The 14120-nt window shown below is 41.5% G+C and overlaps 2 protein-coding genes across 5 annotated transcripts in view; both read right to left on the bottom strand.

The window, feature by feature from the left end:
* The window catches only part of mks1 (MKS transition zone complex subunit 1), a 68073-nt gene extending 68003 nt beyond the window's left edge, over positions 1-70 (bottom strand). The window contains exon 1 of the mRNA XM_078225071.1: positions 13-70. The gene's annotated coding sequence lies outside the window, so the exon portion shown is untranslated. The remainder of the gene's footprint in view (positions 1-12) is intronic.
* A 7516-nt stretch (positions 71-7586) lies between these two features.
* LOC144501382 (B-cell CLL/lymphoma 7 protein family member B-like) overlaps positions 7587-14120 on the bottom strand; it is a 33019-nt gene continuing 26485 nt past the window's right edge. For 2 of the 4 annotated variants that reach the window (XM_078225069.1, XM_078225067.1), the window contains exons 7-8: positions 12325-12453; positions 7587-12196 (exon numbers count right to left, since the gene is read on the bottom strand). In XM_078225069.1, the coding sequence (XP_078081195.1) occupies positions 12355-12453 (99 nt within the window). In that variant the 3' untranslated portion in view covers positions 7587-12196; positions 12325-12354. Of the gene's footprint in view, positions 12454-14120 lie in introns of all 4 variants that reach the window. The other 2 variants (XM_078225068.1, XM_078225070.1) reach the window with 1 other exon arrangement.

Raw genomic sequence — 14120 nt, 5'->3', positions numbered from 1 at the left:
GGGTTCGGTAACGGTAAATCGCCTCCACTCTCTCGCTGCTGCAATCCGCCATTTCCCCGGTTACCACGGCAACGGAGAAAGGGCGGGGCTGCGGTTCCCATAGCGACGGACTAGGCCTCCGGCCTGCTGGCGGTGGGACAGACACTCTTCTGGCCGCTGGGGATAGTCCACGGAGCCGTTCATAACGATTGCCATCCTGCTCCCCAGCCTCGGTGGGCCCGACTCCAGGCAGCAGTGCAGCAACACTGAGGCTGGCACTCCATCTCCTAAAGCTTTCTGATCAGAAACAACCCCGTCTGGTAACTGGGGACACTGCTGAATTCTTGCTGCACAATTGCTCAGCTTTCTTCTCCTTAGGCTCCTCTTGTATCGATCCTCAACCCATACAAAATCATCTAAACCAGACCCCCTTCTTGGAGGGACTCATGCAGTAAACAACCCAAGGATAAAGTAAAGAATTATCCCATTAAGTGAGCCCAAAGATGTGCGGGTTCGGTTGGTTATGCTAAATTGATCCTCTTGTCAGGGGATTAGCGGGGTAAATATGTGGGGTTGCAGGAATAGGGCCTGGATGGGATTGTGGACGGTGCAGAATCGATGGGCCAAATGGCCTCCTTCTGCACTGTAGGGATTCTATGATTCTATTCTATTTTCTGTATTGTCCAAGCGGTGCCCAGTAATCTTGGATGACCTTGAATACCAGTGGACTCTACATGCCATTCGGCAGGCTATCTCAATACAGCATTTAGTATTTACAGCCTAACTCTTTTCATTACTTCTCAAGAGTCTCCCAATTGCATCTAACTCTATCAGCATAACATCCTATACTTTTGCTATTATCAAGCTACCTCTAAAAAGCACTTTTGCTCGTCACCTTAACGACTTCATTGGTAGCAAGCTCGACATTTTTCATTATACTCTCTGGCCAAAGGAGTTGCTCCTGAATTCTTTACTGATTTCTTACTCTGTCAGCCTCCATCTTGTGAGATGATAGTTTGGACCTTGGTGCATGGTTACTCCATGCTAAACATCGCCTGATGTGGCTCAGGAGTCCCAGTCTGGTGCAGCAGTCTCTGAGGCATGCTACAGCGCTCACTGGCCTAGGATTCAACAATTTCCAAGAAACTGGAAATTGTTGAAATGACATCGGGCATCAGAAGAATCATGAACGTAGATGGGAAGAGACTGGACAAGGGGAAAAGAAATAGAGTGAAGAAATAAGTTCAGTGAGGCAAGAACAGGATGAAACAGTGCTGTCAGGATTTTTTACACGGAGTAGTGGGTGTCTGGAACTCGTTGCCGGGGGAGGTAGTGGAAGCGGATACGGTAGTGACTTTTAAGGGCGTCTTGACAAGTACATGAATAGGATGGGAATAGAGGGATATGGTCCTCGGAGGGTAGCGGATTTTAGTTAAGTCGGGCAGGATGGTTGGTGCAGGCTTGGAGGGCCGAAGGCCCTGTGCTGTAATTTTCTTTGTTCTTTGAAACAGAGTGACATTTTTCTCCTTATGTCTTTCAGCCCCACACATGTTGCCACTTTTGTTCCAATGGGCCCTCCTTCTTAATATACTTATAAAACACATTGGGATTTTTCTTTATTTTGCCCGCCAGTGTTTTTTCATACCCCTTCATCGTTATCCTAATTTCTTTTTAAATACCCCCTACCCTTTCTATACTCAAGGGCATCCACTGATTTGAACCCCCTAAATCTGCCATAATCCTTTTTTTTCCTTATCCAATGCTGTATAACCCTTGACATTCAGGATTCTCTGAACTTTTTAAAATTAATTCGTGGGACATCGGTGTCGCTGGCTGACCAGCATTTATTGCCCATCCTTAGTTGTCCTTGACAAGGTGGTGGTGAGCTGCCTTCTTGAATCGCTGCAGTCCATGTGCTGTGGGTTGACCCACAATGCCGTAAGGGAGGGAATTCCAGGATTTTGACCCAGTGACTGTGAAGGAATGGCGATATATTTCCAAGTCAGAACCATGAGTGGCTTGGAGGAAAACTTCCAGGTGGTGGAGTTCCCATGTATTTGCTGCCCTTGTCCTTTTTTAGGTAGAAGTGGTCGTGGGTTTGAAAGGTGCTGTCTAAGGATCTTTGGTGAATTGCTGCAGTGCATCTTGTCAATAGTAGCAGCAGTGTGTATTGAGTGTCAGTGGTGGAGGGAGTGGATGTTTGTTGGAGCTGCACATTCAGGCAAGTGGGGAGTATTCCATCACACTCCTGGCTTGTGCCTTGTAGATAGGATTTGGGGATTCAGGAGGTGAGTTACTCGCCACAGAATTTCTAGCCTCTGACCTGCTCTTGTAGCCACTGTGTTTATTTGGTGAGTCCAGTTGAGTTTCTGGTCAATGGTAACCCCAAAGATGTTGAGAGTGGGGGATTCCGTGATGGTAACACCACTGAACGTCAAGGAACAGTAGTTAGAGTGTCTCTTATTGGTGATGGTCATTGCCTGGCATTGGTGTGGCACGAATGTTATGCCACTTGTCAGCCCAAGCCTAGATATCACTTTGGGACCAGTGACCATAATTCTATTAGCTTTAAGATAGCTATGGAGAATGATAGGTCTAGCCCAAAAGTTAAAATTCTAAATTGGGGCAAGGCCAATTTTGATGGTATCAGGTAGGAACTTTCAAAAGTTAATTGGAGGAGTCTGTGGGAAGGCAGAGGGATGTCTGGTAAGTAGGAGGCTTTCAAAAGTGTGTTAGGGAGGAAATTGCGGGTCCCCTAGCAGAGATATTTGAATCATCGATAGGGTAAGCACGTTCCTCTTAGAGTGAAAGGCAAGGCTGGCAGAAGTAGGGAATCCTGGATGACTCTGGATATTGAGGCCCTGGTCAAGAAAAGGAGGCACATGACATGCATAGGCAGCTGGGATCAAGTGAATCCCTTGAAGAGTATAGGGGGTGTAGGAGTAGAGTTAAGAGAGAAATCAGGAGGGCAAAAAGGGGACACGAGATTGTTTTGGCAGATAAGACAAAGGAGAAGCCAAAGAGCTTCTACAAATACATAAAGGGCAAAAGAGCAACAAGGGAGAGAGTAGGGCCTCTTAAGGATCAACAAGGTCATCTATGTGCGGATCCACAAGAGATGGGTGAGATCCGAAATGAATATTTCTCATCAGTATTTACTGTTGAGAAAAGCATGGATGTTAGGGAATTGGGGAAATAAATAGTGATATCTTGAGGAGTGTACATATTACAGAGGAGGTGGTGCTGGAAGTCTAAAGTGCATCAAGGTAGATAAATCCCCGGGACCTGATGAAGTGTATCCCAGGACATTCTGGGAGGAAATTGCGGGTCCCCTAGCAGAAATATTTGGATCATCGATAGTCACAGGTGAGGTGCCTGAAGATTGGAGGGTGGCAAATGTTGTGCCTTTGTTTAAAAAGGGCTGCAGGGAAAAGCCTTGGAACCGTAGGCCAGTGAGCCTCACATCTGTGGTGGATAAGCTGTTGGAAGGTATTTTGAGGGACAGGATCTACAGGCATTTAGAGACGCAAGGACTGATTAAGGACAGTTACCATGGCTTTGTGAGTGGAAAATCATGTCTCTCAAATTTGATATAGTTTTTTGAGGGGGTAACCAAGAAGGTAGATGAGGGCAGTGCAGTTGATGTTGTCTACGTGGATTTTGACAAGGCCTTTGACAAGGTACCGCATAGTAGGTTGTTGCATAAGGTTAAATCTCACAGGATCCAGGGTGAGGTAGCTAAATGAATACAAAATTGGCTTGATGACAGAAGCCAGAGGGTGATTGTAGAGGGTTGTTTTTCAAACTGAAGGTCTGTGACCAGTGGTGTGCCTCATGGATCAGTGCTGGGGCCACTGTTATTTGTCATTTATATTAATGATTTGGATGAGAATATAGGATACATGGTTCGTAAGTTTGCAGCTGATACCAAGATTGGTGGCATAGTGGACAGCGAAGAAAGTTATCTTGATCAATTGGGCCAGTGGGCTGATGAATGGCAGATGGAGTTTAATTTAGATAAATGCGAGGTGTGCATTTTGGTAGGTAAGGGCAGGACTTACTCAGTTAATGGTAGGGCGTTGGGGAGAGTTACAGAACAAAGAGACCTAGGGGTACAGATTCCTAGCTCCTCGAAAATGGAGTCACAGGTGGACAGAGTGATGAAGAAGGCATTCAGCATGCTTGGTTTCATTGGTCAGAACATTGAATACAGGAGTTGGGACGTCTTCTTGAAGTTGTACAAGACATTGGTAAGGCCACACTTGGAATACTGTGTACAGTTCTGGTCCCCCTATTATAGAAAGGATAGTATTAAACTAGAAAGAGTGCAGAGAAGATTTACTAGGATGCTACTGGGACTTGATGGTTTGAGTTATGAGAGGCTGGATAGACTAGAACTTTTTTCTCTGGAGCGTAGAAGGCTGAGGGGTGATTTTATAGCGGTCTATAAAATAATGAGAGGCATAGATCAGCTAGATAGTCAATATCTTTTCCCAAAGGTAGGGGAGTCTAAACCTAGAGGGCATATATTTAAGGTGAGAGGGGAGAGATACAAAAGTGTCCGGGGGGGGGGGGGGGGGGGGTGGTGTCTGGAACAAGCTGCTAGAGGTAGTAGTAGATAGAGGCAAGTACAATTTTGTCTTTTAAAAAGCAGTTGGACAGTTACATGAGAAAGATGGGTATAGAGGGATATGGGCCAAATGGGACTAACTTTGGGGTTTAATAAAAAGGGCGGCATGGACAAGTTGGGCCAAAGGGCCTGTTTCCATGCTGTAAACCTCTATGACTCTATTGTCCAGATATGTTGTTTGAACATGGGCAATGAAGCTCAGGCTAAAAGTTAGATGATGCCTTTTTCTGAGTGACTCTACTAAAGATCTCATGTCCTTGCATTAAACAAAAACAAATTCCACTGAGGAGGTCTGAATTTAATTCTTTGGCACCGTGAATTTTGATCACTTGTATGTAAGCAACATTCACGACTCCTCAGTATCTGAGGAGTCGCGAATGGTGCAGAACATTGTGCAATAATCGACGAATATCACCACTTCTGACCTCATGACGGAGGGAAGGTCCTTGATGAAGCAGCCAAAGATAGTTGGGCCTAGGACATTAGCCTGAAGGACTCCTGCAGAGATGTCCTGGAGCTGAGATGACTAACGCTCCACAACCACAACCATCTTCCTATGTACCAGGTATGACTCCAACCAGAGGAGTTTGCCCCCTGGAACCCATTGATTCCAGTTTTGCTCAGGCTCCTTGATGCCACACTCGGTCGAATGCGACCTTGATGTCAAGGGCTGTCACTTTCACCTCACCTCTGGAATTCAGCTCTTTCATCCATGTTTGAACCAAGGCTGTAATAAGGTCAGGAACTGAGTGACCCTGGCAAAACCCAAACTGGGCATCACTGAACATGTTATTGCTGAGCAGGTGCTGCTTGATAGCACTGTTGACTCCTTCCATCATTTTACTGATGATCGAGAGTAGACTGATTGGGTGGTAATTGGCTGGGTTGGATTTGTCCTGCTCTGTGCACAGGACATACCTGGGCAATTTTCCACATTATTGGGAAGATGCCAGTGTTGTAGCTGTACTGGAAGAGCTTGGCTAGGGGATCGGCAAATTCTGGGGCACAAAGTCTTCAGTACTATTGCCAGAATGCTATCAGGGCCCACTGCCTTTGCAACATCCAGTGCCTCCAACCATTTCTTGATATTGTGTGGAGTGAATTGAATTGGTTGGAGACTGGCATCTGAGATATTGGGGCCCACTGGAGGAGGCTGAGATGGATCATCCACACGCCACTTCTGGCTGAAGATTGCTGTGAATGCTTCAGCCTTATCTTGTTGGTCTCACCCTTTACCTTTATGGGAACATGTACTCTATTTCCTTTTTGAATGATGCCCACTGCTCTGATGTGGATTTTCCTACAGGTAGCTGCTCCCAGTCTACTTTGGCCAGATCCTGTCTTATCCTATTACATGATGTGGAGATGCTGGCATTGGACTGGGGTAAGTACTGTAAGAAGTCTCACAACACCAGGTTAAAGGCCAACAGGTTTATTTGGTAGCACAAGCTTTCGGAGCGTTGCTTCTTCTTCAGATGAATGAGTTGTGTTCACAAACAGGGCATATATAGACACAAACTCAATTTACAAGATAATGGTTGGAATGCGAGTCTTTACAGGTAATCAAGTCTTAAAGGTACAATACACATCTCTTTAACCTGTGCTTAATCCTCCCTCCACTCACATTGTCTGTACCTTTAAGACTTGATTATCTGTAAAGACTTGCATTCCAACCATTATCTTGTAAATTGAGTTTGTCTATATATGCCGTTTGTGAACACTACTCCTACTCACCTGAAGGAGTGACACTCCGAAAGCTTGTGCTAACAAATAAACCTGGTGTTGTGAGACTTCTTACTGTGCTTATGCTATTACAATCCACCTTCCCCAATTCAGAAATCTTATTTCCAGTCCATCTTTGTCCTTTTCCATAACTACCTTAAATTTTATCTAGTTATGGTCACTATCACCCAAATGCTCCCCCACTGACACCTCTACTATCTGCCTGACTTAATTCCCTAAGACTAGATCCAGAACTGCCCCCTCTCTTGTACTGGATCAGGAACCTCTCCTGGATGCGCTTTAAGTGTTCTGCTCCCTCTAGGCCTTTCATACTTTGACTATCTCAATTAATATTGAGGAAGTTGAAGTCCCCTACTATTATTAGCCTATTATTTTTACACTTCTCTGAGAGGGGGGATCGGGATATTGAATATGATCAGCCATGATCAAAATGAATGGCAGAGCAGACTCGAAAGGTCCCTTTTGCCCCCAACTCTCCCTCTCCCCTTTTTTGACAGCAAAAAGGCCATCACATTTCTACCTCTCAATTTTGAGGAAGTCATATTGAATTCAAAATGTTCATTCTTACTGTCTCCACAGATGCTTCTGGACCTGAGAAGTTCTTCCAACACTTTCTGTTTTGATTTTAGATTCACACTTTTGATTGTATTTTACTGATAAATTTGCAATTTGTTGTTCTTGGTCAAGTTGCTGTCATTCCATATTATGGAATTATTAATGGCTATTAATATAATATCCACAAATGAAAATATCTGCTGTACCTATCAAGTTCCTTTATAATCTTAGACTTCTAACACATTAACTTTAATTTAGCAAGAAGTAGATGAGCTTATTCCTCAGACTTCACATCTATCATTTGCCATTTACAGGCCCATTCTGGAAGTTAATATTTTCTTGTATTTTGTCAGTCCCCATTAGTATAAACTAAACCCTCAACTTGGTGAAAAGCATTTATGTATATTAATAAACATGGGTTTAAGCGCTGGTCCCAGTGGAATACAAATTCCCGTTCTGCCATTCTGAAACATGAGCCTCTAATTCCACTTTGGTCAAGAGTCCACACTCACCGTTTGAAATCCCAGGTATAGTGCACCTTCCGCATTAACCTTGCCTATTTGTTTTGTGGGGAAGAGGGGAGAGCATGGGTGGGCTTTATTAAACTACAAATATGCCAGGTATGTTATAGTCACCTGTAATATAAAAGGTCAAAATAAAAACATGTTATTTTCAATCAATTGCAATACTTTATTTTCACAAGCATTTTTAATAACAATCTAAATAGTCATTCAGGTTTTACAATATGAAAGGCAACACTTAACCTCTGAGGTAAGAAAGTATTTTTTGACATTATGGTTTGCATCTTCAGTTATTTATCACTGAGGCACACACCAGTGATTTATACATTGTTTGCTTTTGTCTCAGTGTTCATGAATAAGAGGCAAATTTTACAGTCAATAACGCAGTGAAGGCAATAGAAAAGTATTAGCACCCATTCTAAGGTGCCCCAGTAAATATCAGAAAATAACTTTCACTAAGTGCTTTATCTTAAATGGAGCAGAGTATGCAAATGACCATAATACACAAATACTTTAAAAATACACACATGTGCTTATTCCGATTGCCAAGTCTGGTGCTTACCTTTTCAAATTTTTAAAAAGAAAATATCAACATGAAAAACATTAAAACCAAATGCATAACTGAAAATCTATTGTTTAAAACTTGGGCTGTGCAATAGAATCAAACTAGTCATTTTGTAAAATTGAGTGCTAGATAATTGATGTTGACGTAATGTCTGCCACTGTAACTAGAATGCAGTCTAGGCAATATTCCCCATCTGACGGTCAACATATACCTTCAAATCATGTTTCTTTGGAATGTCACACTGCTAAAGTGTGACAACTTATTAACATTTCTCTTCACTACCTCAACAAATTCATTTGAGCAGTAAAAGCCAGGAACAATATTTGCAATAAAGCTAACAAAGTTTTTTTAATTATGAAAGGAACTTATTTACATTTATGAACCATTTAAAGCACAAACTTCTAGTGACTGTATTGAATTAATTTTCAATATTGGCTGCTATGCACAGGTATGTAATACACTGTGTCCATGGACCTTCTTTATGCAATGCCTATTGCTTCACTGGTCCAATAATGATCAAGGCTTTTCACACAGCTAACTCACATTTAGAATCACTCCTACATCAGTATATTCTGAGACTGATTGAAGAAAATTGAGTTACAAATCAGAACTATCAGTATAAAACTCAAGGACATAAGTCCATTACAACACTGAAAATGAACTGCCTATTATATCCTAGGAAAATTCAATTAACTACCATTCAAATCTTATTATGAGAAAGTGTGAGCCTGTTCACATGTCCCAGAACATTCTGGCTGGTTTCCATTCCATTGCACAACACTCCTTGCACTCAAAGCAAACTTTTAATGTAATGTCCTGGACCAAAAACAAACAGTAGCAAAATGGAATTACAAAGAAAAATATTCAACATACAAATCGATTAGTCTATTTAGCTCTTTGTATTCAAAAAATATATCTCTTATGCATTTTACTTCAGAAATTACAATCTTTAATAGTTTTCACATTGTCCTGGCTTCATTTCCATGAAAAGCAAAATCTGTATCAGCAAGCTGGGTGTGTCCATACTATAATTAAGAAATCACTGCTCTTCAAAGACTCTGAAAGAGAACCCAGTGGTTGAAAGATCCGCTATGTACAGCAGCCATCTACTTTGAATCTTCACTGGGATGGAGATTGGGGTGGGCACACCATAATTGGCACTAAAAAGATCCATACTTTGCTTATTCATACAGAATATTTTTAATACTTTTTAATGTTGTCAAGATCCACAAAAAATTGATAAAGCTAAAACATACAAAGTATTCATAGGGGCCACAAGTAAAAATTAGGAAGTTAGGAGTAAGAAGTAGAATCAGGTGGAACTTTTTAACCCAAAGGGTAATGTAGATCTAAAATATTACACAAGGACAAGATATTGAAGCATAAAATACAAAAGCTATACAAAATGCAGCCAGATCCACTTTTGGACAGGAGAGATTGGAGGTACTTTTAACTTGCACTGCTCTGAAAAACAAGTGATAGCAGATATGCTGCCCATTTTACATTCTACCTCATTTACTTTTCAATCAACTTCAGTAGAAATGAAACATTGGGCAGGTTTAAAATGGCTGCCAATTCACTATTACCTGCTTTTCATATGGCGAATAAAGTTATAATGACCTAATTGGAGACAGTGAGAAGATTTGTAGATGGACAGATGTATAAAAGAGGGGAGAGCCATGCACACCAAACAGAAAAGTTGAAAACAAAATGAGGACAACAGCAAGTGGGGATTGGAAATTAAGTACCAAACTCAAACAACATTGATATACACCTAGGCCAGGCAGCAAGCATAGATCATGAGTAAGGATTTGACGGGGGGACACCACAAGAACACACGTTTTGGGCCATTTGTGAAGGGCTGAAAGAGTGGATGCTTAGGCAGGAGCACTGTGTCCTGGGAGAAACTTCCATTAAGACGGGCAGGCTCCAAGGATAATGGGGATAAGAAGAAAATATTATGCTTTCCCCTGAACTGCCTTTTCATTGTCCAATTAATAAATGATTTTTATGCACTAAAGAGGCAATGAGAAAATTATACAGAAAAACATTTTGCAAAGTTGGGGTTACAAAATATATAATAGCTTTAAAATAAAGTCAGTGTGATGAATGTCCAAGGTTTTATTTTTGAAAATGTTCTCCTTTCCTTAAAGTGTTGGTTGGCTCTTGCAGGGGCTGGGGGTAGGTTAGACAAGTCCCAGATTTCTTGTACCACTCCTAAGTGATACTTTTTCATGTAAGTCCCAATGCATTTTCACAAAATACTCATCAGTTGGCAACATCCCAGCTAATAATTAAGATGGTCAAACAATGATGTTTTCAATAAGAACTGAAATAGTGTTGTATGATAACCAGTGGGAAACACTGGGATCATGACTATGTTTAAGGATCTTCATACTACAACTGTCTGATTGTATTTTGTTAAACTTGTTGATTAATCAGTATTACTTGTCATATTACACAGCTGGCATTTAGTATCATCTCTAGTTAGGAAGTTGTCTGTTTTCAGTAAAATCAGCTGCAGAAGACAGCAGCCGTTTGATTTAGTGACCAAAGCAATGGAATGTGATTTGTTTTGGTAGCTGAGAAGAAATTTTCTTTCCTCTTCCTCTCAACTTGCCAGCTCCTTGCTGGGATTCTATTCCATGGGTGCCAGCAGCCTTCAATTATGTTGCTGAAGTAGTCAATCTTGTGTGACCCTATGCAGTCAGTGCTGACAAGACAATTCAAATGCGGAGGGAATTACAATTAAATCCAACCCAGTCATCAAGTCATCTATACATACATTTTAATGTCATAGTCATAAGGAGCAAGAATCCTGGCTGGTTTTCCACTGAAGGTGAACATATCCAAGAACAAAATTTATTTATTTTCTTAGTAAATCTCTAAATCATCTGTGAGTCACTGTAGAGTTCTCCCAAAGGGAAAATGCGAGTCCTGTTTAACAAGGTACAGAAAATTGGTTCAGTATCAGTGAAAAAGTGCATACTTTTCTGTATCTGCAAAAGGTACAGCAAAAGCCAACAATATCTAAAGATATTGTTTCTCCACAAGATTTCCCAATCTTTTTTTCTTAAGCAAATTTATTAAAATGATTAGCTCCAGAAATGTACGCCAGAACATTACCGCCCCACCTGCCACGGAATCGGAGCAGGCGAGGGGCGGACAACGGAAATGTCCGGTGACCTCGGGCGGGAATTTCCGGTCTTGCTCGAACGAGGCTATAAAATCAAATATACTTGGTTTGTATGCTAGTCTTACAGAGCTGTTTTATCAGGAAATGTTGAGCAGGTTCGGTCTATACTCATTGGAGTTAGGAAAAAGAGATGATCTTACATAAAATTCTGACAGGGCTTGACAGAGTGGATGCTGACAGGATATTTTCCCTTGTGATGGAATCTAGAACTTAGGAAGCAGAGTTTCAGACGAGAAGGTCTCCCATTTAAAACAGAGATGAGGAGAAATTCCTGTTCTCAGTGGGTCATGAATCTTTGGAATTCTGTACCCCAGAGCATTGTGGAAGCTGAGTCATGAATGTATTCAAGATTGAGACAGACAGATTTTTGAAGTATAGAGAGTCAAGGGTATGGGTAAAAGACAGGAAAGTGGGGTTGAGGTCAAGATCAGACCAGCCATGATCTTACTGAATGGCAGAGCAAGTTCAAGGGGCCAAATGCTCTTAGTTCTTATGTACTGAGTATTTACATACAACTTCAACAGTATTTTTTAAACTGTGCCCTTTGTGCCTTCCTTGGCTGCAGATGACAACTTCCAACTTTGCATCATGGAGAAAATTTCAGGGTGAAGACTGGGTGTGTAGGGATAAAGTCAAGAATCAACATCAATCTGTCTTCAATCAGCTCGTTTAATCTTCATTAAGACTTGGAGGCACTTCAGTGTCAAGGCACTTTCATATTGATGCTCGAGCTCCATAATAGCAGCCCTTAAATCTCCATTCCACCTTTTTTATTGTAGCAGTGTGCAGCCATTCCCTGTGGAGGGCCAATAGGAAGGAGGCCAACGTTTTCTTGCTTTCAATAGGTATCCTTAGGACCCATCAAACCCAAATGATGCTAATTAAGAGGCGAGCAGGGCAATTCCTTTCTATTAGAATACTGCTTTTGACACTATCAATATAAAAGTGTCTTCAACTAGGAAGACCCAGTGGAGCCATGGACCACACCCCACAAAAGGGACATCATCCTGCAATACAGAAACATTTTAAATTCAGACCCAAAAGTCACAACCATCACAATTCATTAAAAGTAAAAAATAAATATCATTCTTCAAAATCAGTCAGTCAGTTGTGTGATGGTTAATTCAGAGTGTACCATGGAATAGAGCCAAGTCGAGATTCTGGGTTAGCTCTCAGTTACTGGCTGGGTCACAGCATTCTGTCCAGTGCAAACCCTCTTCAGTGGTGGTGCCCCTGAATCTTCATCATCCTCCTCTTCCACGACCTGTTAACAAATTACAGAAAGAATTGATCTGAAGTATCAGCAAATCTGTCCTGTCATAGTTAGAAATTTTTGATTGAAACTAAAATTCATTGCAACAAGCACCCAAATTAACATTATGAAATTGGCCCCTATGAAATAAACACTGAAAAAATGTAAATCTTACTGATGCTGAGTACAAAACTAAAGTTTTCTTTCCCAGTAAAATTGCCTGGCCCTGTGAGATTTTCAGTGTCCTACCAAAATATTTTCTTCACTGAATTACTAAATGAACTAGTAAAAATTCTGAATGGTTCAGTGAATCAGTTTTGTTATAAATCAATTTGCACGGTAGCACAGTGGTTAGCACTGCTGCTTCACAGCTCCAGGGTCCCGGGTTCGATTCCCGGCTCGGGTCACTGTCTGTGTGGAGTTTGCACATTCTCCTCGTGTCTGCGTGGGTTTCCTCCGGGTGCTCCGGTTTCCTCCCACAGTCCAAAGATGTGCAGGTTAGGTTGATTGGCCAGGTTAAAAATTGCCCCTTCGAGTCCTGAGATGCGTAGGTTAGAGGGATTAGCAGGTAAAATATGTGGGGGTAGGGCCTGGGTGGGATTGTGGTCGGTGCAGACTCGATGGGCCGAATGGCCTCCTTCTGCACTGTAGGGATTCTATGATTCTATGAATTCAATGTCAGTGGGATTTAAAAATTTAGAGATAAAGAGCTGGAGAGACTGTACCTCTCTTGAACCTCAAAGTTATTGGTGTCACTTTTTAGTTTGGTTCTGACAACAATAATTTTAACATTCCTAAGAGAATTAATTTGTAAAAGGAAAATTAAAAGGCCAAAAAAGCCCCCAAAAGGGTAACCTATAGCTCAGCTTTCTGGATCAACTCTGCAGGTTCCCTCATCTCAAATTTCTGCTCTATTAGTCATTGATCCTAGCCGGTTGACCACTTTCCAGTACCTTGCTGAAGTGGCTATTCATGTGCAAGCCTAAAGACAGGGAATCTGCAGGCTACCCAACTATGGAAAGCACCAGAGCAAGCTTCATCCTGCTGGTCCCCACACAATGTTACTTTCACAGTAAAGACCACAGGAAAAGTGATCAGTAACTTGAGCCGATTTTCCCTCTTTAAATAAGGGCAAGTGTAGCTTCCCAACTGTCATCATTTTAACCCACTAAGTCACCAGGAAGCCCAAGTATGAGGTTTACAGTCATAAAATGCAAATGTTTTAAGTGTATTTTAAACCATCCTGTACAAACGTTTAAACAACTGTACTACTCTCTTGAGCACTAAAAGTGTTGGCAATGGTCATCTTAATTTATAAACCAATGGTCCTGCAGCATGGCTAAAATTTCTCTAACCATTTTCGCCCATGTGTTTGTCAGGAATTAATCATTCCCCTTCCACTATGACTACATGATATTTGATCTGGCATTGAAACAGGAACATTAATAGCAAAATGAAAATGGCAGTATGCATTCACAGGCTAAGATTTGTCCTTCATTCATCAGTCTGTGTGCTTTTCTAAAATAAAATTCTGGGATTTGCACATTTGACTCGCCCATGTCCAAACAGAGCTAAATAACCTGAGTAAGAGAAGTGCTGTTCAAAGAGTTCAAAGTTGGTTTTGGAGCTCAATGTAAACATGTGTTCTGCTCTAACTACTTAAATATATACATATAAGC

Source organism: Mustelus asterias, chromosome 12, assembly GCF_964213995.1.
Source record: "Mustelus asterias chromosome 12, sMusAst1.hap1.1, whole genome shotgun sequence".
Lineage (NCBI taxonomy): Eukaryota > Metazoa > Chordata > Chondrichthyes > Carcharhiniformes > Triakidae > Mustelus > Mustelus asterias.
The sequence above is the reverse complement of the archived record's forward strand: the minus strand, read 5'-3'. Positions and strand labels throughout refer to the sequence as shown.